The sequence below is a fragment of the Poecilia formosa genome, unplaced genomic scaffold (genome assembly GCF_000485575.1).
Source record: "Poecilia formosa unplaced genomic scaffold, Poecilia_formosa-5.1.2 Scaffold427, whole genome shotgun sequence".
Classification (NCBI taxonomy): domain Eukaryota; kingdom Metazoa; phylum Chordata; class Actinopteri; order Cyprinodontiformes; family Poeciliidae; genus Poecilia; species Poecilia formosa.
This window is the reverse complement of record NW_006800366.1, coordinates 180,873-203,124: the sequence shown is the minus strand read 5'-3', so window position 1 is coordinate 203,124 and position 22,252 is coordinate 180,873. Positions and strand designations below refer to the sequence as shown.

The 22,252-nt window shown below is 42.6% G+C and overlaps 3 protein-coding genes across 5 annotated transcripts in view; 2 read left to right on the top strand and 1 right to left on the bottom strand.

Moving 5' to 3' along the window:
- Positions 1-775: 775 nt before the first annotated feature.
- LOC103155392 (complement C1q-like protein 2) lies at positions 776-2,118 on the top strand. The gene is made up of 5 exons (XM_007577068.2): positions 776-1,057; positions 1,152-1,232; positions 1,337-1,420; positions 1,511-1,648; positions 1,721-2,118. Exons 1-5 carry the CDS (start codon positions 865-867, stop codon positions 2,014-2,016), a joined length of 792 nt encoding a protein of 263 aa, XP_007577130.1. The 5' UTR covers positions 776-864; the 3' UTR covers positions 2,017-2,118.
- Positions 2,119-2,256: 138 nt separating this feature from the next.
- On the bottom strand, positions 2,257-16,729 carry LOC103155390 (cullin-5). 3 transcript variants are annotated; one of them, XM_007577065.2, is made up of 19 exons: positions 16,639-16,729; positions 14,679-14,788; positions 14,502-14,601; positions 13,795-13,971; positions 13,576-13,717; positions 12,308-12,453; positions 11,993-12,073; positions 11,808-11,901; positions 10,920-11,050; positions 9,083-9,190; positions 8,937-9,001; positions 8,729-8,861; positions 7,734-7,865; positions 7,529-7,652; positions 6,917-7,092; positions 6,681-6,842; positions 6,485-6,603; positions 5,373-5,496; positions 2,257-4,695 (listed from the first exon to the last, which is right to left on the bottom strand). In XM_007577065.2, exons 1-19 carry the CDS (start codon positions 16,663-16,665, stop codon positions 4,501-4,503), a joined length of 2,346 nt encoding a protein of 781 aa, XP_007577127.1. In that variant the 5' UTR covers positions 16,666-16,729; the 3' UTR covers positions 2,257-4,500. The 3 variants fall into 3 exon arrangements, with proteins under 3 accessions (XP_007577127.1, XP_007577128.1, XP_007577126.1); XM_007577066.2 differs by lacking the exon at positions 16,639-16,729 and adding an exon at positions 14,983-15,728; XM_007577064.2 differs by lacking the exon at positions 16,639-16,729 and having other exon boundaries at positions 14,679-14,950.
- Positions 16,730-19,034: 2,305 nt separating this feature from the next.
- slc35f2 (solute carrier family 35 member F2) overlaps positions 19,035-22,252 on the top strand; it is a 5,894-nt gene continuing 2,676 nt past the window's right edge. The window contains exons 1-6 of the mRNA XM_007577063.2: positions 19,035-19,183; positions 19,696-19,801; positions 20,530-20,702; positions 20,945-21,072; positions 21,243-21,402; positions 21,852-22,008. Coding sequence (XP_007577125.1) covers positions 19,713-19,801; positions 20,530-20,702; positions 20,945-21,072; positions 21,243-21,402; positions 21,852-22,008 — 707 coding nt within the window. The 5' untranslated portion in view covers positions 19,035-19,183; positions 19,696-19,712. The remainder of the gene's footprint in view (positions 19,184-19,695; positions 19,802-20,529; positions 20,703-20,944; positions 21,073-21,242; positions 21,403-21,851; positions 22,009-22,252) is intronic.

The following is a 22,252-nucleotide window of genomic DNA, read 5'->3' as shown; positions in this document are numbered from 1 at the left end:
TTTATGTTAAAATCTTGTTCTTACATTGCAGAGCATTCATTTTATGTATTTTTAATACTTCTTTTCTATGTTTGAACCTACATGCCTTAGTTTCTTTGCTGCTGGTATACCGGAACTGTGGGACCATAAAGATTATTTTTATTCTTTTCTGTCTATTCTATTCTAGCTAATTCTGGAAAAGTGAGATTTATGTAAAACTGTTCATTTTTCCAGCCTTATCCAGACTTTGCAGTCTGCAGGAACCCTAATTAACTGCCATTTATTTGCATTTCTTATTTCATGCTATCTCTTCTCTGTGTCTTCAGTGTGTTGGAGTTTATAACAGAGAAAATATTTGTTGAAAATGTTTATGAAGGATTTTTGGCAATCCTTCACATTTCTGTCTAAAATATCGGTGGTCCAGCTGTAGCTGATCCAGAACGCTGCTGCTGGCGTTCTGACTAAAACCAGGAAGATGGAGAACATCACACCAGTTCTTCTGAGAGAAGAGACTTCAAAATACTGTTGGTAGTTTATAAAGATCTGCTGCTGATGCTGCTGGATCAAACTAGGCCTCTCTGGTCTCCTGGTTCTGGTTCTGCTCTGCATCCAGACCCAACATGGAGAAGCAGCTTTCAACCTCTATGCACCATAAATGTTGAACAAACTTCCGGAAAACTGAAAAACGGCCAAAACACTGAGATGCTTTAGATCAAGGCTTCTTGCAACATGTTTCTGCATGAATGTTTTCTCCAACTGTTTTGAACTAAAGTCTGTGAATCACAGGAAGTGACCTCCTGACCTCAGACCCGCCTCTCCTTCACTCCAGCTGCAGCATTTAAATCTCCATCAGGTCTGCAGCCGCCACAGCTCTGGATTTTCACCATGAGGATGAAGGTGGCCTTGGTTTTCCTGCCGTTTCTTCTCTTCTCCTCTGTTTCCATGAATCAGATGGACTCAGACAGAAAGATCTCCGCTGTCCATCCTGAGGAGAACGTCCACACTGCCCTGGCAAAGATGGCTGCTGCCCTGGCTGCCCTGAAGAGCAAAGTTTCTGTTCTGGAGCAGGAGACTGAAGGTGAGGAACGGCTCCTGTTTTCAGATTAATATATTTTCTTAATGTGTCAAGCCAAATCAAGTCAAGCTTACAGTTATTGATGGTTGATTTTTAGAGCAAGGAACAAAACTGAAGAGGATGAGAACTTGGAGGAAGGAGAAGGACGAAATATCTACATTGACAAAGAAAACTGAAGGTAGAGATGTAAGAGCTTTCCACATTTAATAAACTTTCTATCCACAATGCTTCTGGTTTCTTCTGAATGTATGTACGGAAACATCTTCTGTTTTTTTTCTGTAGGACAGGAGTGGAAGCGGGTTCAGGTAGACACTCAAGAGAAGAATCTGATTTCTCTGGCTGAAAATCTAAAGCAGCATCTTCAAGGTACTGCTTTACCAAGACAATCTGATTGTTTAGCACTTGATTAGATGAAATAATGAACCATGAACCTGAAAACAGAACATTTCTGCTCAGTTTCAGGCAACAAAGTGGCTTTTTCAGCCTCTTTGTTGGCTCAGGGTTCTGGAATTACTGGACCCGTCCTTAGAGACACCACCTTGGTCTTCAAACGCGTTGTCACAAACATCGGAGACGCCTACAACCCGCATACAGGTAACAACAGAGACAAGCTGCTGTTCTACCAGAAGTAGAGAAACTGAGAGGATTCCTCTGTTTGTCCTGCAGGAGTTTTTACCGCCCCACTGAGAGGAGCTTACCACTTTCAGTGGTACATCGGCGTCAACAACGATGAAAACACAATAACCTCGTTAGTGAAGAATGACCAGCAGGTTTTCACTGCGAGGAACAACTTGGACTCATATGAATATCTGATATTGGGCTTCGGCAGTGCATCTAACGGCGTGTCGCTGCTGCTGGAGGCCGGAGACGTCGTGTTTGTTCGTCTCTGGTCCGGCCATGTCATCTACGACGATGAAAACCACATCTGCACCTTCAGCGGTCATCTGCTGTTCCCCATGTGAGGCAGGACAACCGGCGCTAACGAGACGCTAACTAGGAGCTAACCCTTCCTATGGGCCCTCCAGGTCTTTTTCTAACTTCACAATAAACATTTAAAAACTGTATTTTGTGTTTATTTGTGTCATCTTAAATTTAAGTAAACGTCCTGAGACAAAAACAAAAATTGGAAGTCAGAAATATGACACCCTTTTATGTCAAATATCTTCTGTTTTTTGAAGCACTGGACCCAAAATGCATGTTTTGTAAGCAAAGCTTTTATTGGGTTGATTCTGAAACAGCTTATTTGATCATTTTCAAAGGTGAACAGAAACTAAACAGAGAATAAATAAATAAATGAAACATTAACCAACCTGAGCTCTCTGAGCCACAATCAAAGACACACCTGTACAATATCTCATAATAAGGTGCTGTTTATTTATTTATTCCACTATTCACATCTGGCCCCGCCCCCTGCTCCTGATACGTTGGATCGGTTCAGTAATACTGACCTCAGCCTCCTGGAGACCAGGGTTCTGTCCCAAACCCGACTCCGCCCCCTCTGGCTCCGCCCTCTGACCCCTGGTACTAAGGGTTTTCTCCATACTAAGCCTTCAGCCTCTGTTTAAGTCCTAATCACTCTGGACCAGTTTGGACCCAATCGGGTCAAACCCATTTCACCCACAGATGGTTCTGATGCTGCTAAATGAAAACCATAAAAGCACCAAGACAAATGTAGACTGATTTCATCTAAATTAATTCAAAAATGATTATGATTTTGTATTTTTAACAGCATTATTGATTATTAAATGTTTAATTTGATGCTATACGGTCTATTTAAGTTACGGTGCGTTCAGTTTGTTCTGGGAAGTCTGGATTTTTCAGTTTCAACTGAAACTCGACAACAGAACTGCTAAAGTTGGAACTGGGTCTCAGATACTCAGAGGTCATTTCAAAATGGCTGCCAGTATGAAAAGCTCAAGACCTGTTTTTTAAAGGTTTGTCCACAAAAGCAGCTGCTTTAATTAGATACAAAGCATCATAAAAAGAAAAGAAAATGTTTATTTTTGCAGCCGTCACTGCTTTCCATGTGCGTGCGGCCATCTCTGAACTCGAACACACCATGAAACCCAGTTCACCAAAGACCAGAACCATGTCTGTTTATCACCGCTTTCATTAAATAAACTCATCTTAATAAATCAGAGAATCATCTAAGAACTGTTATTTGTGTAATAAATGAAACTCATATTTATTACACATACTGAGACATTTCTAGCTTCTATTTCTGTTCGTTTTGATGCAGGAATTCAAACGGAGCCCAGAGCAGACAGTCTACACCCGCTCAGCAGGAATAATGGTCAGCATTAAGTTCTACACTGTAAAAAGTATTTTGTCTATTTTCAAATGCAAATATGTAATTACACTTGAATTAAGAAAGAACTAAGATAAAAGTACCTTTGCAGCAAGATATAGGAGATTTTTTTTAAGACATTTTCCTCACGTTTTAAGTGAAATTTGCCTGTGGAACAAGAACTATTCAACAATATTGAGGAATTATTGACGTAAAACAAGCTGGTATATCTTGCCAAAAAGTTACTTTTGTGTTATTTCAGATATACCAAAATATTATCAACAGAAACTACACATAAAAAATACTTTCGGGTAAGATTTTGTGTTTTTGAAGAGTAAAGGTCAGATGTTATATTGTAATTATCTGAGAAATCATGAAAACTAGCAGAAATAAAGGCTTGAATAACATCAGAGTGTGTTCAGTTTGAGTTCTGAGTTGAATTTAAGGAATTAATTGTGTTTTTATTTTGGTGATTTTCTGATTCAGTCTCTAAAAGTGGATGAAAAACAAAAATTAAGAATAATTTGAAATAATCTGATTTTCTGCAGCACAGAACCCAGATGTGGGCGGACCCAGCGGCCCGATGTGGGCGGAGCCAGAGGCCCGATGTGGGCGGAGCCAGAGGCCCGATGTGGGCGGAGCCAGAGGCCCGATATGGGCGGAGCCAGAGGCCGAAGTGGGCGGAGCCAGCCCTTTGTTTGGGTCCAGCACCTCTCTGACCTTTGAAGTGTTTCTCTGAGGATGACCCAGAATGAATCCGAGCAGCGGTTCCGATCATGTCGGATCAGAACCGTGTGGAACCAGAGCGACCGGGTCACTTAGCAGCATCGCATCTGAGGAAAACATGGCAGCGATTCAGTTCAAGTGGTCTGGATTTGGGTCGGACTGCAGAGGTTCTGCGGCTTCCTCAAACCCGGACCAGGAGTGTAGTCGCAGTCGTGGTTCTATAGAACCTGTGGAGACCCGGCATCAGAGACGCAGCTTCTTCTTCTGCTGCTGATTTTCTGTGTACAGGTTTAAGGCAGGAAGTTTGTTTCGTCTCGTCTGAACTCAGCCTCCCTGCAGTAAACAAACGAAGTTCTGTTCAGCAGTCTGGGAGTCCTGGAAATGTTCTGGAGTCCATCAGGCCCGGCCCAGTGGAAGCTCAGACCCGACGGCGCTACGCCATGTAGATAAAGGTGTTTATGTCCGTCTCGTCCCGCTTTATGTACTTGTGGTCTATCAGCCATTCAATCTGCTCCTTGATCATCTTCTTCTGTGGTAAAAACATGTTCTTGAGGATCTCCACCAGCTCCGTCTGCAGCTGGGCGTTGTTGATGCGCTTCCGCATCTTCATGATCTGGATGATGGCCTCCTGCAGGAGGAAGAGAGGAGGTGAAGCAACAGAACTCTAATGTGTTATCAGATTAAAGGTGCTAATTAAAGTCATATTTTCCTCATTTTACTTTCCTAAAAAGATATATTTGTCATTTGCAACACGTCACTTTTTCAGCAACACAAGGTAAACAATGTAATGTTTACATTTTGAAGCTGAAGACATTATTAAGGTTCTCTGTAGACTTTGTGCTGAGAGTCTCCGCTAGCTACAACATTATGTCAAATTTAAAGAAGCATTTTGAGTCGCAGCACGGCATGATCAAATTCAGACCGTTTTCCCTCCTGATAGACTCAGTTTGATTGGGAACCAGAACTTCATCATCTGCTCCAACTCCAGCTGCTGTGGTTCTCTTTCTCTGAGCTCTGAGTCAAACCAACTAAACCCTTTGAGCAACCTGTTCCCCTCCTGGCCTGTGGGGGCGCTGCACCAAGAACCACTGAAGGAAACAACATGAAAACCTCTGAAGACATTGAACGCAACTTCATTCTTCACCAAATGGAAACTAAAATGGAGGCGTCAGATTTTAGTGGTTGGAGGATTTCTCTTTAGCCATTTCTCCTGCTAGCGCTAGGCTAGCACATTTGTTTAGGCTGTATTTACCCAGAATGCCTTGCGGTGTAGTCCACATGTGCATTCATGCTGGTCCTTCTTACCTGAGTCCTGAGGATCCGGAGCTGGACGATGCCTTCGTTCTCCTCCTCTCTCATTCGCTCGGTGGTGAGCTGCAGTCGACCAATCAGATTGATCTTTCCTCTCTTCTGGACCTTTGAGTTTTTTCTGGAAACATTAAAAATCAAAAGTCATTGCAGAAGTCTGAGCGCACATGAAGCTGCTCTGTTCAGGGAACGGACAGCTGAAGATCTGCAGATCAGAACCGCTGTAATCAGGTAGAGTATTTAAACACATTTAATGTGTTTATTTCTGTTCATTTTGATGATTCACACTTACAGAAAACAGAAAACAAGCCTCAAGTCCTCACAGCAGCACGTCAAATCTATAAAAAATTATTTTAATTGAGAGTTAAGTGGAAGGAAAAACTGCGGTAGAAAAAAAATCCACAAGCAACAGCCAGAATTATCAGAAATACAAATCCCTGTCTGTCAATGAAAAGTATTCACTCCCTTCAATGTCTTATCGTTTTTATGGCTTTTAGAAATTAACACTGAGCAACAAAATTTGACTTTTTTTTTTTTTAACAAAAACACTTCATAAATGAAAACTGATTTCTATAAATGACCATTACATAAAAAATATGTAAGCTGCCTTGACATTAAAAGGATTTTTTGGGATCTTTTTGTTGATCGTAGCTGTTTTTTTAAAGTTATGTAAATAAAGGTAAAATATCCAGGGGGGTGAAAACTTTTTATTGGTTCTGTTGACTCATTCCACACACAGGGATATGCATTACTCTGTTGCTTCTTGATATTTTTCTACCAGAGATTTTCCTTCCACTTAACTTTCCTCTCCAAAAGTCCTTTCTTTATCAATATGATGTGATTCTCTGAGGATTTAAGGTTTGGGTTGAGTAAAATATATATTTATGTGGTTTATGTTTTAATTTGAATGAAACTAAATGAACTTTTCTATGACACTGTAAGTTTCCGATTTGCATCAGACTAACTCTGTTTGGTTTATGTTGTCTGGTGAGAACTACACCCCGTTTTTAACTCTCCTGAACATTTCTCTGCTCCTGTCTGAGCAGCTGTGACGTATCGTGACCCCCGTGCCAGCCGCCGCCCTGAGCCGCCGCCTTCCGCTTCCTTACATGAGAGAAAACTCCTGGTTGACGGAGAACAGCGTTCCCTCTGCGAAGTCTTTGGGCGAGGACACTGCCGGGTCGTACAGCAGAACCTGGCGCTTCAGCTTGGGGAACGCCACCAGCGACTGGAAGAGACGAATCAGACCAGAACCGGGTCAGCCAACCCAAACCCAGCAGCCCAAAGAACATTGCGGCTCTTTACCCAGAGCGTCCGTCGCAGCTCGGCGTCGGGCAGCTCCGTGGCTAGCTTCAGGTTCTCGAAGCTGATGCGTTCTCTGGGCCGCTGGTTCCAGGCGAACAGCACAGCCAGCTGGAAGGTCGTGACCTCCAGGTCGTACTGGCCCACTTCGTTCTTGAAGGTGATCTGAAGGCGTGAGGCAGGTTGAGGGTTAGATGCTGAGCGTTCTGCTGCTTCTGCTGCAGGTCAGCTGCACTCACGATGCCGTTGGACATGAGGTGGTGCCAGTGCAGCTTCCTGCCGCTGTGGTTCTTCTTGTAGAAGTCCTCCACCTCCGGGATCAGGTCCTCCAGCTCCGTGGGCAGAGACACAAACACCTTCTCGCTGCTGCGCGACCACGCGCCCGCGTTCAGGATCTTTATGTTCACCGAGTCCGCTGCAGGAGGCAAACAGCTTCAGAAAAACACCAGCACCAGTTCCCACAATTATGCTAATAGCACCGTTAACTCGTCGGTTAGCTGTGCTAACTTTGAAAACCTGTAGTGCCCACCTCTGCATATAAGGGTCGGACAGTTTGATCTGTGGCCTTGTTAAAACAGGGAAACCTAGTAACTCAGTCAGGCTGGTTCCCAAAAGTAAATAAAAATATTTTATTTTCTTCTTCATTATAGTTTATATATTTTGAAGCTTTTTGATCTGAACTGGCTGCAGGTTTATGAAATGTTTGAGCGCCCCCTTCAGGCTACCTCACTGAATATTCCTACTGTATATTCAGCCTGGTTGATCAACGTTTTTCTTGTATTGTTGGAACAATACGAGCGCATCATTCTCCATAGGAGCGGTCCAAAGCCCAGCTCTGGTTCTGTGTTTACCTGGCAGCGCCAGCTTGTTGTGTTTGTGCATCTCCTTGAAGGACTGGTTGAGATCCTCGGACACCTTAATGTCCTGGAACATCCGGGCCAGCTTGTTGACGTAGTCCGCCGGCATCCCCACTTCCTGTCAGGAGAGATGACATCACAGCGTCAGGTCCGGACCGGCAGACCTGCTCTGATCAGAACCGCAGGCTGAGCGTGGTACCCGGAGCCACTCCACCATGTTCTCCTCAATCTCGCTGTCAGCCGAGATGTCCAGGATGAGGCGGCGGGTCAGGTGGGCTTTGTGGTACCGCATGAACACGTCTTTGTTCTGGACGTACTTCAGAACCAGAAGCTGCACAAAGAAAACGGGTCGTTAGCACACCGAGCTCTGCTCAGGGATCACATCCGGCTCGTTTCATGAGTCATATCAGGTTCTGAAGGACCAATCAGAAGATAAAGACTCATGATTGATTATCTTCCACCCAAACAATCTGAAAAGTGTGGAGTGCATTTATTTTCAGCCCTCCTGGGTTTAGAGACTTGTCTAGCTGCAGCTTTGAACATTTTACTCCTTTCTTGGATGGATCTGTGAACAGCAGTTTGGATTTAGCTCTGGACTTTGACTAGGCCATGTGTCAAACAGCTTCGTTTTTAAGTATTATTTTATCAGTAAAATCCAGTTTTTATCTGTTTTCTGCCAGATCAATCATACACTCTGTTTTTTTGCGATTCTGCGTTCTATAAATTCACCTGATCTCAACAGAACTTTGCTTTTTATTGGCGCTGATGTGTAACTGTGAATTTATTGCAAATTTCTGTGATTTCACGAAAACAATCGTGAAATTAATGTGAGATGTTCAATAATATTTAATTTAAGATGTACTTTCTGAATGCAGAGCAGCTATTTATCATTATTTAACAGTTTAGATCTTTATTTGAAGACTTCATAATTCATTTTATTTGTTGTTTTTGTTGTTTTGTTTATTCATTTTTTTAAATGTCTTCTAGTGTTAAATGTTCATTAGAATTAAAAGTTTATTAATCTTTTAGAATGCGTTCCTGTATTCATTTTATGCTATTATTTGAAAAATGATCTTAAAATCGTCCAGTAAGCCTTGTAATCGTGACACCATGATTTTTCTGTGTGTGTCTCTTTAAATTCCCTGCGGTGGCAGAACATGGAGCGGCTGGGGGTATGAATACTTGTGGACCCACCACTTCCTTGAGCTTGGCCTCGATCTCCTCTGAGGTCAGCTTCTTGCTCAGCGGCGTCTTCCTCAGCAGCATGTCGCAGTAGTTGGCCAGCAGCTCCGGACACTTGGACTCCGGCTGAGTTTTCATCCCCACCCTGAGAGCAGCAGGTCAGAGGTCAGAGGTCAGCGCTGCCTCAAGGCGCAGCATCAGCAGCAGGAGGTGCTCTTACCCTTTCTGCTTCATGGGAAGCTCCAGCTTAAAGATGGTGGCGTCGTTCACCACAGCTTTGTACGCCTGGAAGAGAGGAAGCGTCAGAGGAAAACCTCATCGTCGCTTTTTAACAGTTTTATTCGTTTATGTGTAGAGGAACCTGACTTTGTCTCTGGCAGTGAGGAAGCGCGGGTCGTCCTGGAAGGCTTCCTTCACCAGCCGACTGAAGCGGTTAAACAGAGTCAGCAGCTGCTCCACATATTTCTCTGAATCCTGCAGCAGAAAACATTTTAAACCATAAACATTTATTCTAAAGGTAAGGTAATTTTATTTATATAGTACATTTTCAGCAACAAGGCAATTCAAAGTGCTTTACATGAATTAAAAGGAAATACAAACAAAGTAACAAACCAAAGGAAAGAAGAAGAAAAAAAAAGAGCAAAAGAAGGAAAATAATCTAATATAATGTTGATCTAAAGTATGTAAACTAGGAGCTCCTGTTCAGGGTTGCTAAGTATCTTCTGGTCTAATTCCATTTCTGGGTTGGGAGAACAGGAGTCTAAGTATTTCTGGATTCCAAGTTCGTAGTTATTCTAATTCTAATTTTGATTCCATTTCTGGGCTGTATAATACTGATCTAAAGGGTGCGTACTCCACAATTACTAATATTACTAGTAAACTATAATAATCCTTTTCTGGGTTAAATGGTGAGTACTCCACAGTTTCTATCAAACTAAAACAAAAAAGAGGAAAGGACACATTAGGGCAAATGGCAACATTCAGACAAAACAAAGGGTAAAACAGAGATATGAGTGAAGGCGGTGACATCAAAGGGCCATGAAGTCAAGTTACTGAGCCTCCCGGCAGAAGTCCGATAAAGGTGTTGTTATCTAGGAATGTTCTTGGGAGTGTTCAGCTCCACAGCTCCATGGACAACAGGAGGGGGTGAGGAGGGAAGAGCGTTGTGTTTACATATCTTCGAGGAGATTAGAGATATGCAGCCCTTCCAAGGCCACACAGGGGCAGCCAATTCAGAAACAGAATGTCTTAGGTTGGGAAGATAATGAATTTCAATCTTCCCTAAAGTCTCTCCGATACATCTCAGTTCCCAATTATCCAAATTAATTTGGTTGTTCCACTGAACCGTAACTAGCAACTTCTCTAAGATCTATTCCATCCTGTTAGTGAGTTTTAGAGTCCTGGTCTCTGTCCACACCAACAGGCCGAGTGTTTGCTAGTTCGGCCAAGTCCGTCACAAATTTGCCGATAATCCAGGAATCCGCAAGCTTCAAACAGCAGAAATCCTGTTATCATGAATAAATCCCAGGTGAATCCCAATGGGTTTGTCCCCGAAGGACAAGAGGGCTCTCCTGTACCCAGACTTCTCGTCGAGAAAATTTGATTATTTGCATTGAGAGACCGGTTGACCAGATCCATAATTTGCAGATTTGGATGATGTGCAAAGAAAGGCTCCAAAAATATAGAAAAGGACAGAACAAAAACAGAGCAAGCAGTTCTTGCTCCCTGCATGGGCAGGGAGGGAGCAGAGGAAAGAAGCGTCCGCCTTCACCCAGAGCAAGAGAGAAAAGTAGAACCTCCATGTTTTCCCTCCTAGCTCCTAATTATGACACATTCAGTTGGTTCTTATGATCCAGGTGTTTTTGCGGGTCACACCTGGAACACGATTTCCTGCAGGAAAACACCGACTGGACCTGAAGAGTTTCTATTTTTGCAGTGAACACTTTCCTATAATTTCTGTCAAGACATTTTTAAGAAAGTTTTGTCTGCACTGAGATTTTATCAATAAAAGTAAAAAAAACAAAAAAAACAAAAAAAAAAAACTTTTGGGTAACATTTAGTGTTTTGCTGTGTATTTGATTTTATATTGTAATTCTCTCATAAATCAGAGTGTGTTCAGTTTGAGTGAATTCACAGAATGGAAGAAGTTTCTGGTTCTGATCTGGATCTGATGGTTGAACTGGTTGAACTGGTGGAACCTCACCGAGGTGATGGTCTCGGCCGAAGCCACCATGTCGGCCAGGCCGGCGCTCATGATGTGCTCCTCCAGATCCTTCAGCATCGGATCGATGCCGCTGGGAACCTTGTCCATCAGGGAGAACATGAGGCGGAGCTCTGGGGGTCAGAGGTCAACACAGGCTTAGCTCAAATGTTTCGGAGAAGCTGTAGAAGCTCTGCTGCTAAAAACTCTGCACAAGAGCTGAAACGATTAATCAATTACTCAAGTAATCTGAAGTATAGAGACACTAAAAAAGATCATTTGCCTAAAGAACAACAGAGTCAGAGCAGAATTAAGGCAAAACTGGACAAAAACACAAATAAAAAAACCTTTATCTGTAAATACTTTAGCTTCAGCTGGTGCACATTCTGGAGAAATAAATATCTGCTATCAATTATTAATTGGTTAATCAAAATAAAATAAAATAAACAAATCTGAGCTTTTCACATGTTGATCTCAGAAGGATTTTTTATCTTTTGCTACAAATGAAGCTTTCACTAAAGGAATGCTGTTGGTGTATTTTAGGCAATAATATGTTAATTTTGTTAGCTTAAAAAATGAAATGAATTATTTCTTTATTTGCATCTTTTAATTTAACTCTAATATTTTGTGGTGATATGAAAATACTGCAGAATGTGCCAATTTTTTATCAGATTAATTGTCAGAAAAATCTATCGCTAATCTAATGGTTGGTTGCAGTGTTAGTCTCCAGTGTTTTGAGACGTTTTGTTTCTGATCCACACATAGCTTATTCCAACCACAGCCTTGGTCAGGATTCTCTAGTAAAATTTATTTTTAATCTCAGTGGAATTAAAAATAAAGTTTAATGATAATAAATAAAGTCCCACGGGTCCGTTTGGGTTCTGGACTCACTGTCGGTTTCGTTTCGTTTGATCATGCCTGGACACTCAGCTAAGATGGTCTCCTTGAAGGACGTCACCAAAGCATTTACGCAGCACTCCATCAACTGCCAGCACATCAGAAATATCCAGTCACAACATTTCATAACATCCATAAAGTTTTATGATCCATCACTACAACATGGAAGTAAAACTCACAGCTTGGACGGAGTTGCAGTCGCGTCGTGTCTCCAGATATCGCAGCGCTCGTTTCTCCTCTTCCCTCAGCTTCGAGTCCGCCTGGGCAGAAAACCAGTTACAGAACCAAAAAACCAGTTACAGAACCAAAAAACCAGTTACAGAAACCAGAACAGATGAAAGTAAAACTTTTGAATTCAATAAAAGTTACAAAAGATTCCTAAAAGATGTTCTCAGTAAGTTTTCTGGCGTTTTGCAAATAGACAGAGACAAAAAAAAAAAAAAACAGTTTTTACTGCGTGTGTGTAAATTAGTGGCTTCGTGTGTTGAACTCACGTATTTCATGTAGTTCTGGACTCCGTTCTGCTGCAGATAGGACGGCGCCTGGGTTCTGTAGAACCTCTCAGTGGAGTCCATGTACGCCTTCTCAAAGTTATCTCTGTAGATCTGCAGCTTGTCCTCAGGGTTGGAGCACAAGTTCACTGAGAAAAATCAGCAAGCAAAGAGAGAAATCAGTAAACGACAGGATATTAGAAACAATTAAAAAACAAAGAGAGGTCAGAGAGCAGCTGGGAGCATCTGGAGTCCAGCAGCCAATCACAACGGCCCGTTAACCAGGTGGTTCTGTTGCTCAGAGTCTCATAAATCTGTCGGTTTAGCTGAGTGAAGACTGCATGTGTTATCTGAAGCACTTCACTCCAAACTAATGCAGTAATAACATCGTTTGTCTCAAGGAATCACTATGAGTGTTCAACTGGAATTGAGGCAAGCCATAAGGGCATATTATCACAACTCTATGGCAAGCCATCACTGTATTTATCCAATATCAGCTTATAGTTGTGTGGGTAGTAACTCTACTTTAACATGTTTTTACTCCAGTAAAAGTAAAAAGCATCCTGACCAAGAAATGACTCAAAGAACAGTAAAGAAGCGTTTGTTAAAAAGGCTCCTGAAAACTGCTCAAAACATCATTTAATGTTTAAAATTATTCATCAGATGGAGAAGAAATACATGTATGTGGAAATGTTGCTGTTTCAAAGATCAAAATTACAATTATTCATATAAATTACATAACATAACTGAGACACTATCACAATAAATCAATTAATCGCATGATAAATAGAAACAAGCTCATTAATTTCCATTTGTATAATTTATTGTTTCTCTCTTTTTATCAAAAACTGGATTATAAAAGTTTCAGTCTGGAGTTTTGGTCTCAACTAGAACTATTATTTTATTTGTCGTTTCTGTTGCTTTGTTTATTTTGGATATTTAAAATGTTTTCCAGTTGTAGTATTAAATGATCATTAAAATTTAAAGTTTATTGATCTTTGAAAACGTGTTCTTGCATTAAAAGTGTCATTATTTGCTGAATGATTACTGTGACAGGCCTGATGATGTAAGGTTCTGATTTTCTAAGAAGCAGAACTTGTTTCCTTTATTCTTTATTTATTAATGAGAATCCTCAAAATTAATAATATATTCCCGTTGTGGAACGGATCTAAAAACTAAACTGAGTCATTATTTTGGTTTGTAGTTTTGAACGTTAGAGTTTGTGAGTTCAGGAAAAGCCAGCAGGAGCAGAGATGATTGAAGTTTGTCACCGTAGGACTCCCGTACTCCGATGACGAGCTGCGAGTCGAAGGCCTCGCCCAGCCGCTCGGCGTGGACCAGCTTCATGGCGCTGTCCTGCAGACGGCTCTTGATGTTGGAGAAGATGGACTCGTTCCACGTGTCCAGCATGAGCTGCAGTCAGTCAGGAGGGGGAGAGTCAGGAGAACGGGTCGGAACCGGAGACGGGTCGGAACCGGACGGCGGCTCACCTTGCGGACGATGCTGTCCTCCACGCTGGACTTCTTGTTGCTGCCCTGCTTGCCCATCAGAGTGATCTCCAGCTGGCAGAACGGCTTGGGCAGGATGTCGCACTGAGTGAAGAACTTCCTCCACTCCACGATGTAGGCCTTGAGGAGCGCCGTGTCGTCCTGGTGACTCAGCACCCGCTGCCAGACCAAACACACCACCAGGTCTTACAGGCACAAAGCGCCACTTTACAGCATCAACAGTTTCCTTCAGTTGGTATAAAAATACTACTTATATCAAATATGACTTAAAACTTATTTTCCTTCCTGATTTAATGCCCTGACATTGGGCCTCTGTCTCTTTAAGAACTCCTGGTCTTTTCTGAATCATCATCCCTACATGGCACCTCTATTAACCCTTTAACGCTTTTACCAGAGAAGTAGCTCCTATGATGAGCTCAGCGGGTGTTTGCTAATTGCTGCTGGCTAGTCTGAAGGTGCTGCGGCTCCAAGGCAGGGCTATGTCCACCCAGACGTTTTGCTCAGGTGAATAGTTGCCATGGAGATTAAAGGATTTCTCCAGGTATGTTTTTGATGAGGAATTAACATTATAACATGAAGGAAAGTTAACATTTTCTATTTTTCATGACACCGCCCCTTTAAGAGTAGATGTTCTGTTATAACCACATGATTATAGCAGGTTAACCAGAAAGACGAGCAGGACGCCTTACTGCCTGAGCCTGTTTGATGAAGTCTAGGATGTCCTCCTTCAGCGCCTGGTGGATCTTAGCGGGTCCTTTGTCGTCCCACAGGCAGACCGCATGGACGTCCCTGCAGAGTCAACCAGGAGACACAAGGTGGCGCTCACAGGAAGCAACACAAGCTGTGAGAATTACAGGAAGACTCACGAGAAGAGGTCGAACCACTGCTGCTTGGTGACGGACTCCTGGCGCAGCAGCTTCAGGACGATGGGGCGCATCAGGTCCCATTTATCCTCGAACTGGAGGGAGCCTTTGTTCTGGAGATAGACAGAGGAGGAGCACAAACTACAGCACATTTCTCCCTTTACATAAGTCATATTCCCGTTATTTAATTTCACTAATAAATAAAAAACTTAAATTCATAACTGTAGCATCTTAAAGAGCAGAGCATCAGGGAACCAGAAACCCTCATTCATCAGTTCCTGACCGTTTCCAATTCAAATGAAATTACCAAAACTTTGACTGGAAACGTGGAGACCTTCTGGAGACCCAGGCCAAAGTAATCAACCCCAGATCGAGTCAAGCAGCTTTTGGCCAATCAAATTAAGTTCCTTTGATCATGTGGCTCAAGTGGGCCGTGCCTCTTCTCAGTTAGCTGTTAGCAGCACGGCTTAATGAACGTGAGTGAGGAGCTTTTCTCTCTTAAATAGAAATCATACCAGCTACTTCTTCATGGCCAGTGAGGATTTTTTGCTCTTTATGTCATGTTTCACTGACAACTAGAGCGCCACCTACCTGCAGAGGCTCTGGTTTAGAGACGCTAACCAGCTAATTGTTAATAGATAGGATGTGGCCCAGCCTGCTGGTCTCACATGATCCATGGAGCTTAATTTGATTGGATAAAGGCCACCGAGTTTCATCTGGCATTGATTGCCTTGGCCTGAGTCATCAGAAAGTCATATTTGCAGACACATTTTTTTGCTAATGAAATTAAAGTAAAAAACTAAATTCACATCCATAATTGTACAGAGGTGCCAAAGTTTTCTACAGCGAAACAGAATCAAAACTGAAGTTATTATCTTTGTGCCTAAAGGGGAACGATCCAGAGTTATAGGTTCAGAGTTATAGAAACAAGAGATCAGGCTGACCTCTGACCTGAACCTTCAGGGCCACATAAAGACGGTTCTAAAGTGGGCCTTCTATCAGGTGAAGAACATTTCCAGGATCAAAGGACTAATGTCTCAGCACCAGAGAAACTCATCCAGACATTTGTCTTGAGTATTACTGCAGCAGCATCTTCACAGATCTGAGAATAAACTTTAAATACTGCTGTTTACAAATCACTGAATGGCTTAGCACCACAACACATCAAATATCTGCTGCTGGATCAGCCTTCAGACCTCTCAGGTTCTGGTTCTGCTCTGCATCCAGAACCAGAACCAAACATGGAGGAACAGCATTCAGCTTCTATTCACCACAAATCTGGAACAAACATCCAGAAAACCGAAAAACAGCTGAAACCCTGAGTTCCTTTAAATCTAGACTAAAAACCCGCCTGGTCAGAGCCGCTTTTCATTCATAACAACTGGAATATTAACTGATTCTAATCTGGATTACAACTTTCTATTCCTTGTCTTTGTTTTACTCCTGTAATGTTTGTTGTCATTTACAAGTTGAATTGTTCTGCTACTGGAACACAAATAAACTTGCCTAAACTGGATGAAGGACTACATAAATTGACTCCTTCAAATTAAATGATTTGCTTTAATCATCTCTGCCCAGCTGACAGAATCAGTTTATCAGGGGACAACATGAGGAGGCTGACAGCTGATCCATGGACCTCCTGCTGGGTCTGGAAGAACCGTCACATCTACTGAATGACAGCGGATCAGATCTGAGACCAGCCCGGAAGGAGACCGAGGCAGAACCTCCCATTCAGAACCGGGTTCTGTTCCCCATCGAGTCCCGTTGTTTCTGCCTTATTTCCCCACAGCTAGCTCTGCAGTAGCCCCAGAGTGTAGCTGCTACAACCCGGAGAAGCGGCCCTGACAGTGCCGCCATGGCCCGGTGCTGTTCACTAAACCCGGAGTGGAACCGCTGCGGTACCGCGGACCGGACAGCCGCTGCATTCAGCCGACAGAACACATCATTGAATTGAGGCTCCTACCTTCAGCAAATTAGACGGCGCCGCCATGTTCCCTCAACTTATCCTCTCGGAAAATCTCGCGTGAACATCAAAAGGGGGAAATATGCTGCTTTCGAGTCCCCTCGGATGTTTCAGGTTGAAACTGGGCAGAGGTTGGCGGTCATAGCGGTAACTAGCTAGCATGTTACATTTTGGGGGTACCAATACTTTTAGAAGTAGCTTTAGGATACTGTTCTTTTTATATTGATTTCAGTAATACTGTTATTTTTACTAGAGTTGAATTTCTGAATCCTCCACCAATTAAGAGTAACTTCACGTGTTTTAACCAAAATTATATCAGACACATTTATAGTTTGTGTTAAGTATGAGCAAACTTGTTGTAATGTTGTTTTTTATCCACTAAGGAGGGCTGCACATACTGCAAATGTATTGTTATCGCAATATCACTGTGTGCAATGTTCAGATCATGCTATGACCTACCATTTTTCACACTAATGTAATATTTAGATTGTTTTTGTTGTTTTTAGGTTGTTTTTGATTTGGGCAGTTGCCCAGGGAGGCATTAGAAAGGGACAGGTCACCCAAGAACTATAAGATAGATAATGTCTAATCTTTGACTGGCTCAATTCAGATATAGAAATATAAAAACAGCAGAAATCCGTAGAGGGGTGTACTTACTTTTTCACAGCACTGTTATTAATTGTGGCATTTCTTTAATAAATAGAAACTGAACTTCTGCAGGCCTCCGTGTTGGGATTGACCCGGGTTTTTCCCCTCAGCACCGTCTGGTAGGCGTTGCTGCAAAAGGCAGATTTTCACACAGATCCCACTGAGTCGGATCAGAACCAGAACGTATCAGAACGGTCTCAGGGGAACTTCCTGCTCCGTCTGCACCTCAGTGTTTGTTATCATTCCTTGTTCTGCCTGATGAACTTGGATCAAGGTTTCCCACGTCAGCAGGAGGGATTTCAACCTGCGTAGAAAAACAACAGGACAGATAATCAGAACGCAAACAACACAGTTGCTGAGACCGAAACAAGAATTTTCAGAAAACTGAAGCAATATTTTAAAATCCTGGGTAATTTCCAAGTTGACCTCCTTTCAGGTGGCATTAATATTCACCACCAGGACAGGAGTCTGCATGAGAATTGTGCAGAGATGTTAAACAAACACCTTCTGCCATCACTATAGTGAACTGGTAAAAATAATTTTATCACAACTTTCTGTCATCACACCGGATATTTGACAAACAAAAGACGTCCACCACATCTCCTGGTGTGTTCTTAACTTATGATTTACAAAATTCAACATACAGAGCCACAACAATGACCAAATGAAATTTTAGTCAAACTCTAACCATTGTTGTCTTGGAAGAACTGGCCTTGACTCTATGCCTGCTAGGAATATATTACAATAAGTTACAGAAAAATATCCATTGTCTTCCTGAAAAGAGGTGGAGGATCAGAAATCAGAGTCCTGACTGATTCTCAAGGAAGATAGTTCATTAATAACTGACTTTTTTGTGTTTAATGATGTAAAGCACTTTGAAATGCCTTGCTGCTGAAATGTGGTATACAAATAAAATTTGATTTGAATAAAATAATAAAGTGTCATTATTTCTCATTTCTTTATTATCAGTGAGCTGAAAAATGAAAACAAAACTTATGGTTTGGTTTTCACTTTTCAATAAATTTAGGAAGGGCTGAAGAGATTCAGATTCATATTTGGCCAGCTTTGCAAATGCGGTGGATTAGCAGAGCTAGCCAACAGTTGAAGTTGTTCACAGAAAACATGTTTCGGTGGAATGTCGTCTCTCCTGCCTGGATGTTGAACTGATAGCATGTCACGATAGCTATCAGACTGTCATACAGCAACAGTCTTCAGTCAGAGGCTTCTTCAGAACCGTAGCGAGACTGACTGCTATCAGAGGTCCTTCCTGCCCACAGCATCACCATTCTAAGCGGTTCTTTGCAGGTACTTGAACAATACCAGTTAGAAACATTTAGTTTACTTTTGGGATAAATAAAGTATTTTTGAATTTGAATCAAATCTCTTTCCTAAAATGCCCAAATAGTTATTGACAGATATTTTAATCTTTTATTTTATAGCATGGTGTATAATATCTACAGTAAATATGACCAAAAAAGAACAAAGTGCGGCAAATACTTCCCCAAATCATATTTATTGCATATTAAAGTAGGCTGCACAGTGGTGCAGTTGCTAGAGCTGTTGCCTTGCAGCAAGAAGGCTCTGGGTTTAATTCCTGGCCCCGGTCTTTCTGCATGGAGTTTGCATGTTCTCCCTGTGCATGCTCGGGGTTTCTCCGGGTACTCCGGTTTCCTCCCACAATCCAAAAACATGAGTCTGGCCTCTCCAAATTGCTGAATGATGTACGCGTCCGTCAGCTCCTGTTCAACCAATCAGAGCGCAGGAGGCGGGTTTTAATGACACGAGGTTAGAGTGAGTCGGTACTGCTAGGTGTGTGTGAAGATACAGCTGAAATACGATCAATATTTTCGTCTGGAAAATATCTAAACAATGAAATGAGATGACAGAGGAGAAGAAGGTTTGTTCACGTTCATTTTTCTGTTCGTTTTTCTGCATTTTAGCCAAGAGTTGTTTAAAAACATAGAGAAGCGATGATCAGCGCCGCCTGGCTCGTGTGTAGAGTGGCTAGAACAAATTCCACATAAATAGTAACAGTTTTAGCATTTCTGCTGTTCTTGGCAGATAGTAAAAGCTGGTCAACTGGAATAATACAAACTGTAAGACTCAGTCAGGGTTCCTGTAACAATCGGCTTATTTCTTTTGGAGCGAAAGTGTAAACTTATCATTTAAAGTAAGTGTTTTCAAGTTTTCCAGTTGAGCCAAATGATTCAGATTGATTGCTTTGGTCTCTTCTTCATTTTCTGCAGGATTACATTTATATTTTTCCATTATGGAAAAAATAATTTGAATTTTTCTTTTCCTCTGTGAGGAGGAACCAGGGTTTTTGGACATTTGTCTGATTTTCTGCTCGGCCTGTCAGATGAAGATGACTTAAAATGACATTAACTCTGTTTAATCCCGTGGGGCCAGGCTGAGCTGTCATAGCGATGGAGGGGCCCACAGAGGACAGCCTGTGTGGCAAATGGAGAAACGGCTGCAGATTGGACAGAGACAGGCTGAAGGACATTTTCTCATGGTGAGCAGCACTCTCTTGGCCTTATCTACAGTTTTTAGTTACTGTGTGTAAAATATTTCTTCTTTGACTGTTTTGTCAGATTTATCGTACTGCTGGTCCTTTAACTTTTGTTCAGATTTTGCATTGTGCTCTGCATGAAAGTAACATATTTGGCAAACTGAAAGGACTTTCCAGCCCTAATGGCCACAGCAAGTGTACATGTTAATGACAGATCTAACTCTAACTAAGGAAAGACTTGAAAATTAATGTTTCCTCCTCACAAACACACACCACTTAGTGTTGGTTTGTCACATAAAATCCTAATGAAATATTTGGATGTTTGGTTTTGTAATGGCACCATGAAGGAAAAGTTAAAGGATGTGAATAGTTTTCAGAGGACAGGAAAAAGTTTTAATTAGCAAAAAATGGCGAGGGAGAGGAAAGTAACTCAGTTGCGCTAGCTTGACTTTGACAACTTAACATGTAGACATGCTGTGGAATTAGGTGTGTTTTGGTTCAGTTAAAGTAAAAGGCAACCCAAACACCAACTCTGACAGATCATCAAGAGAGCAGGTGTTTAAATGAGCTAATCAACCACCGCTCTGTCAGATTAGCTAATTTAGATTAGCTAACTGCAGCAGTAGCTAATCTAATATCACAAAATAAACATCAAAACTGTAACTCTCTCTCTCTCTCTTGCTGTATTTTTCTCTCTCTCCCACCCTCTTTCTGTCTCTCCCTCCCTGCAGCCGGCTGCTGAAGACCATCGCCATGGGACAGGTCCTGTCCCTGCTGATCTGTGGGACGGCGGGCAGCTGCCAGTACCTGGCCGATGCCGGGGTGGAGACGCCCATGCTGCAGAGCTTCCTGAACTACGCCCTGCTGCTGCTCACCTACACCCCGACCCTCTGCATCCACAGAGGTCAGAACGACTCCCTGAGAATCTGAACATCCATAGCGACTTCCTCACTTTGATTTTTTTTTTTAAAACTGGTGCATTTAAACTTGCCGTTTAATGGAAGAAAACAGAACTGTAGTGATTTACTTACCAGCTGAACTATTCTTATTTTATTTTTACTGAATAGTGCATCTGCTCTGTGGAAAGTTGTGTTTTTCTGTAAGCCTGGGAGAAAATGGCATCTGTCTGCCAACATGTTCCTGCAGGTGACACCAACATCCTGAAGATCCTGAGAACCAAGTGGTGGAAATATCTGGTGATGGGTCTGGCCGATGTGGAGGCAAACTACATGGTGGTGAAGGCGTACCAGTTCACCACCCTGACCAGCATTCAGGTACGGAGGAAACGCAGGCAGCTGCAGCAAACTGTCGTTATCTGAGGAGTTTCTTTTCAAGTACTGCAGAAAAGTGAAATGATTCACATTTCAAATGAACCAGAAATCATTTTAACGGAAAAATGTTTCATTTTTATCTGTGAATGGTGTTTCCTGTGTTGCGGTTCCAGCTGCTGGACTGCTTCGTGATCCCGGTGCTGATGGTTCTCTCGTGGATCTTCCTGAAGACGCGTTACAGGCCGCTGCACTTCGTAGCCGTGATGGTGTGCCTGCTAGGGGTGGGGGCCATGGTGGGGGCTGACATCGTAGCCGGGAGGGACCAGGGATCCAGTAAGGACGCTTTCAGTCTGGTGTTTCACTGCTGAAGAGCCATGATGCTAACTCTGGTTAGCTAACGGTGTCCACTCAGTGAAGTGGTCAATCTGCAGCTCTGCTGTGAGATCATGAAGGATATTTGGTGAGAAACTCAGAACAGATGAGAGCAGTAATATGGAGACCTAACAGACCGGCACTCTACCCAGGGATTTAAAAACGCACTTTGGTCAAAGATTCTATCAGCATTCAGATAAACGTAATGTCTGCTCCAGTTCCAGCTACTGCTGTGGTCCTCTATCTTTACTCTGATGTATCAGAATAGTTTCTGGGAGGCATGCAGTTGTTGTGCATGTCTCATTTTGCTTTTAGGTTCACTAATTTAATTACATCTTCTGTGTTTTCTGCTGGATTAAAGGTTTTTATTATCTCCAGTGTTTCTGACTGCCAGTTTTCCCTCCATGCAGCCAGTGATGTGGTTCTGGGTGACGGCTTAGTTCTGCTCAGCTCCGTCCTCTATGCTGTGTCCAACCTGTGCCAGGAGCACACGGTGAAGAACCTGAGCCGGGTCGAGTTCCTGGGAATGATGGGACTGTTTGGGACTCTGATCAGCGGCGCGCAGCTGTAAGTCACTGTTTAAGAGCTCCTCCATGTCGGAGCCGTTAGCCTCCATGATGGAGCCGTTAGCCTCCATGTCGGAGCCGTTAGCCTCCATGTCGGAGTCTTTAGCCTCCATGTCGGAGCCGTTAGCCTCCATGTCGGAGCCATTAGCGTTAGCCTCCATGTCAGAGCCGTTAGCCTCCATGATGGAGCCGTTAGCCTCCATGTCGGAGCCGTTAGCGTTAGCCTCCATGTCGGAGTCTCTAGC

Coding starts and splice junctions, on each gene's coding strand:
- LOC103155392 (XM_007577068.2), top strand. CDS start 865: ATGAGGATGAAGGTGGCCTTGGTTTTCCTGCCGTTTCTTCTCTTCTCC. Junction 1,058..1,151: donor TCTGGAGCAGGAGACTGAAG/GTGAGGAACGGC, acceptor GTTGATTTTTAG/AGCAAGGAACAAAACTGAAG. Junction 1,233..1,336: donor ATTGACAAAGAAAACTGAAG/GTAGAGATGTAA, acceptor TTTTTTCTGTAG/GACAGGAGTGGAAGCGGGTT.
- LOC103155390 (XM_007577064.2), bottom strand. CDS start 14,848: ATGACTTATGTAAAGGGAGAAATGTGCTGTAGTTTGTGCTCCTCCTCT. Junction 11,902..11,992: donor ACTGCAACTCCGTCCAAGCT/GTGAGTTTTACT, acceptor ATGTGCTGGCAG/TTGATGGAGTGCTGCGTAAA. Junction 4,696..5,372: donor TCCGGATCCTCAGGACTCAG/GTAAGAAGGACC, acceptor TTCCTCCTGCAG/GAGGCCATCATCCAGATCAT.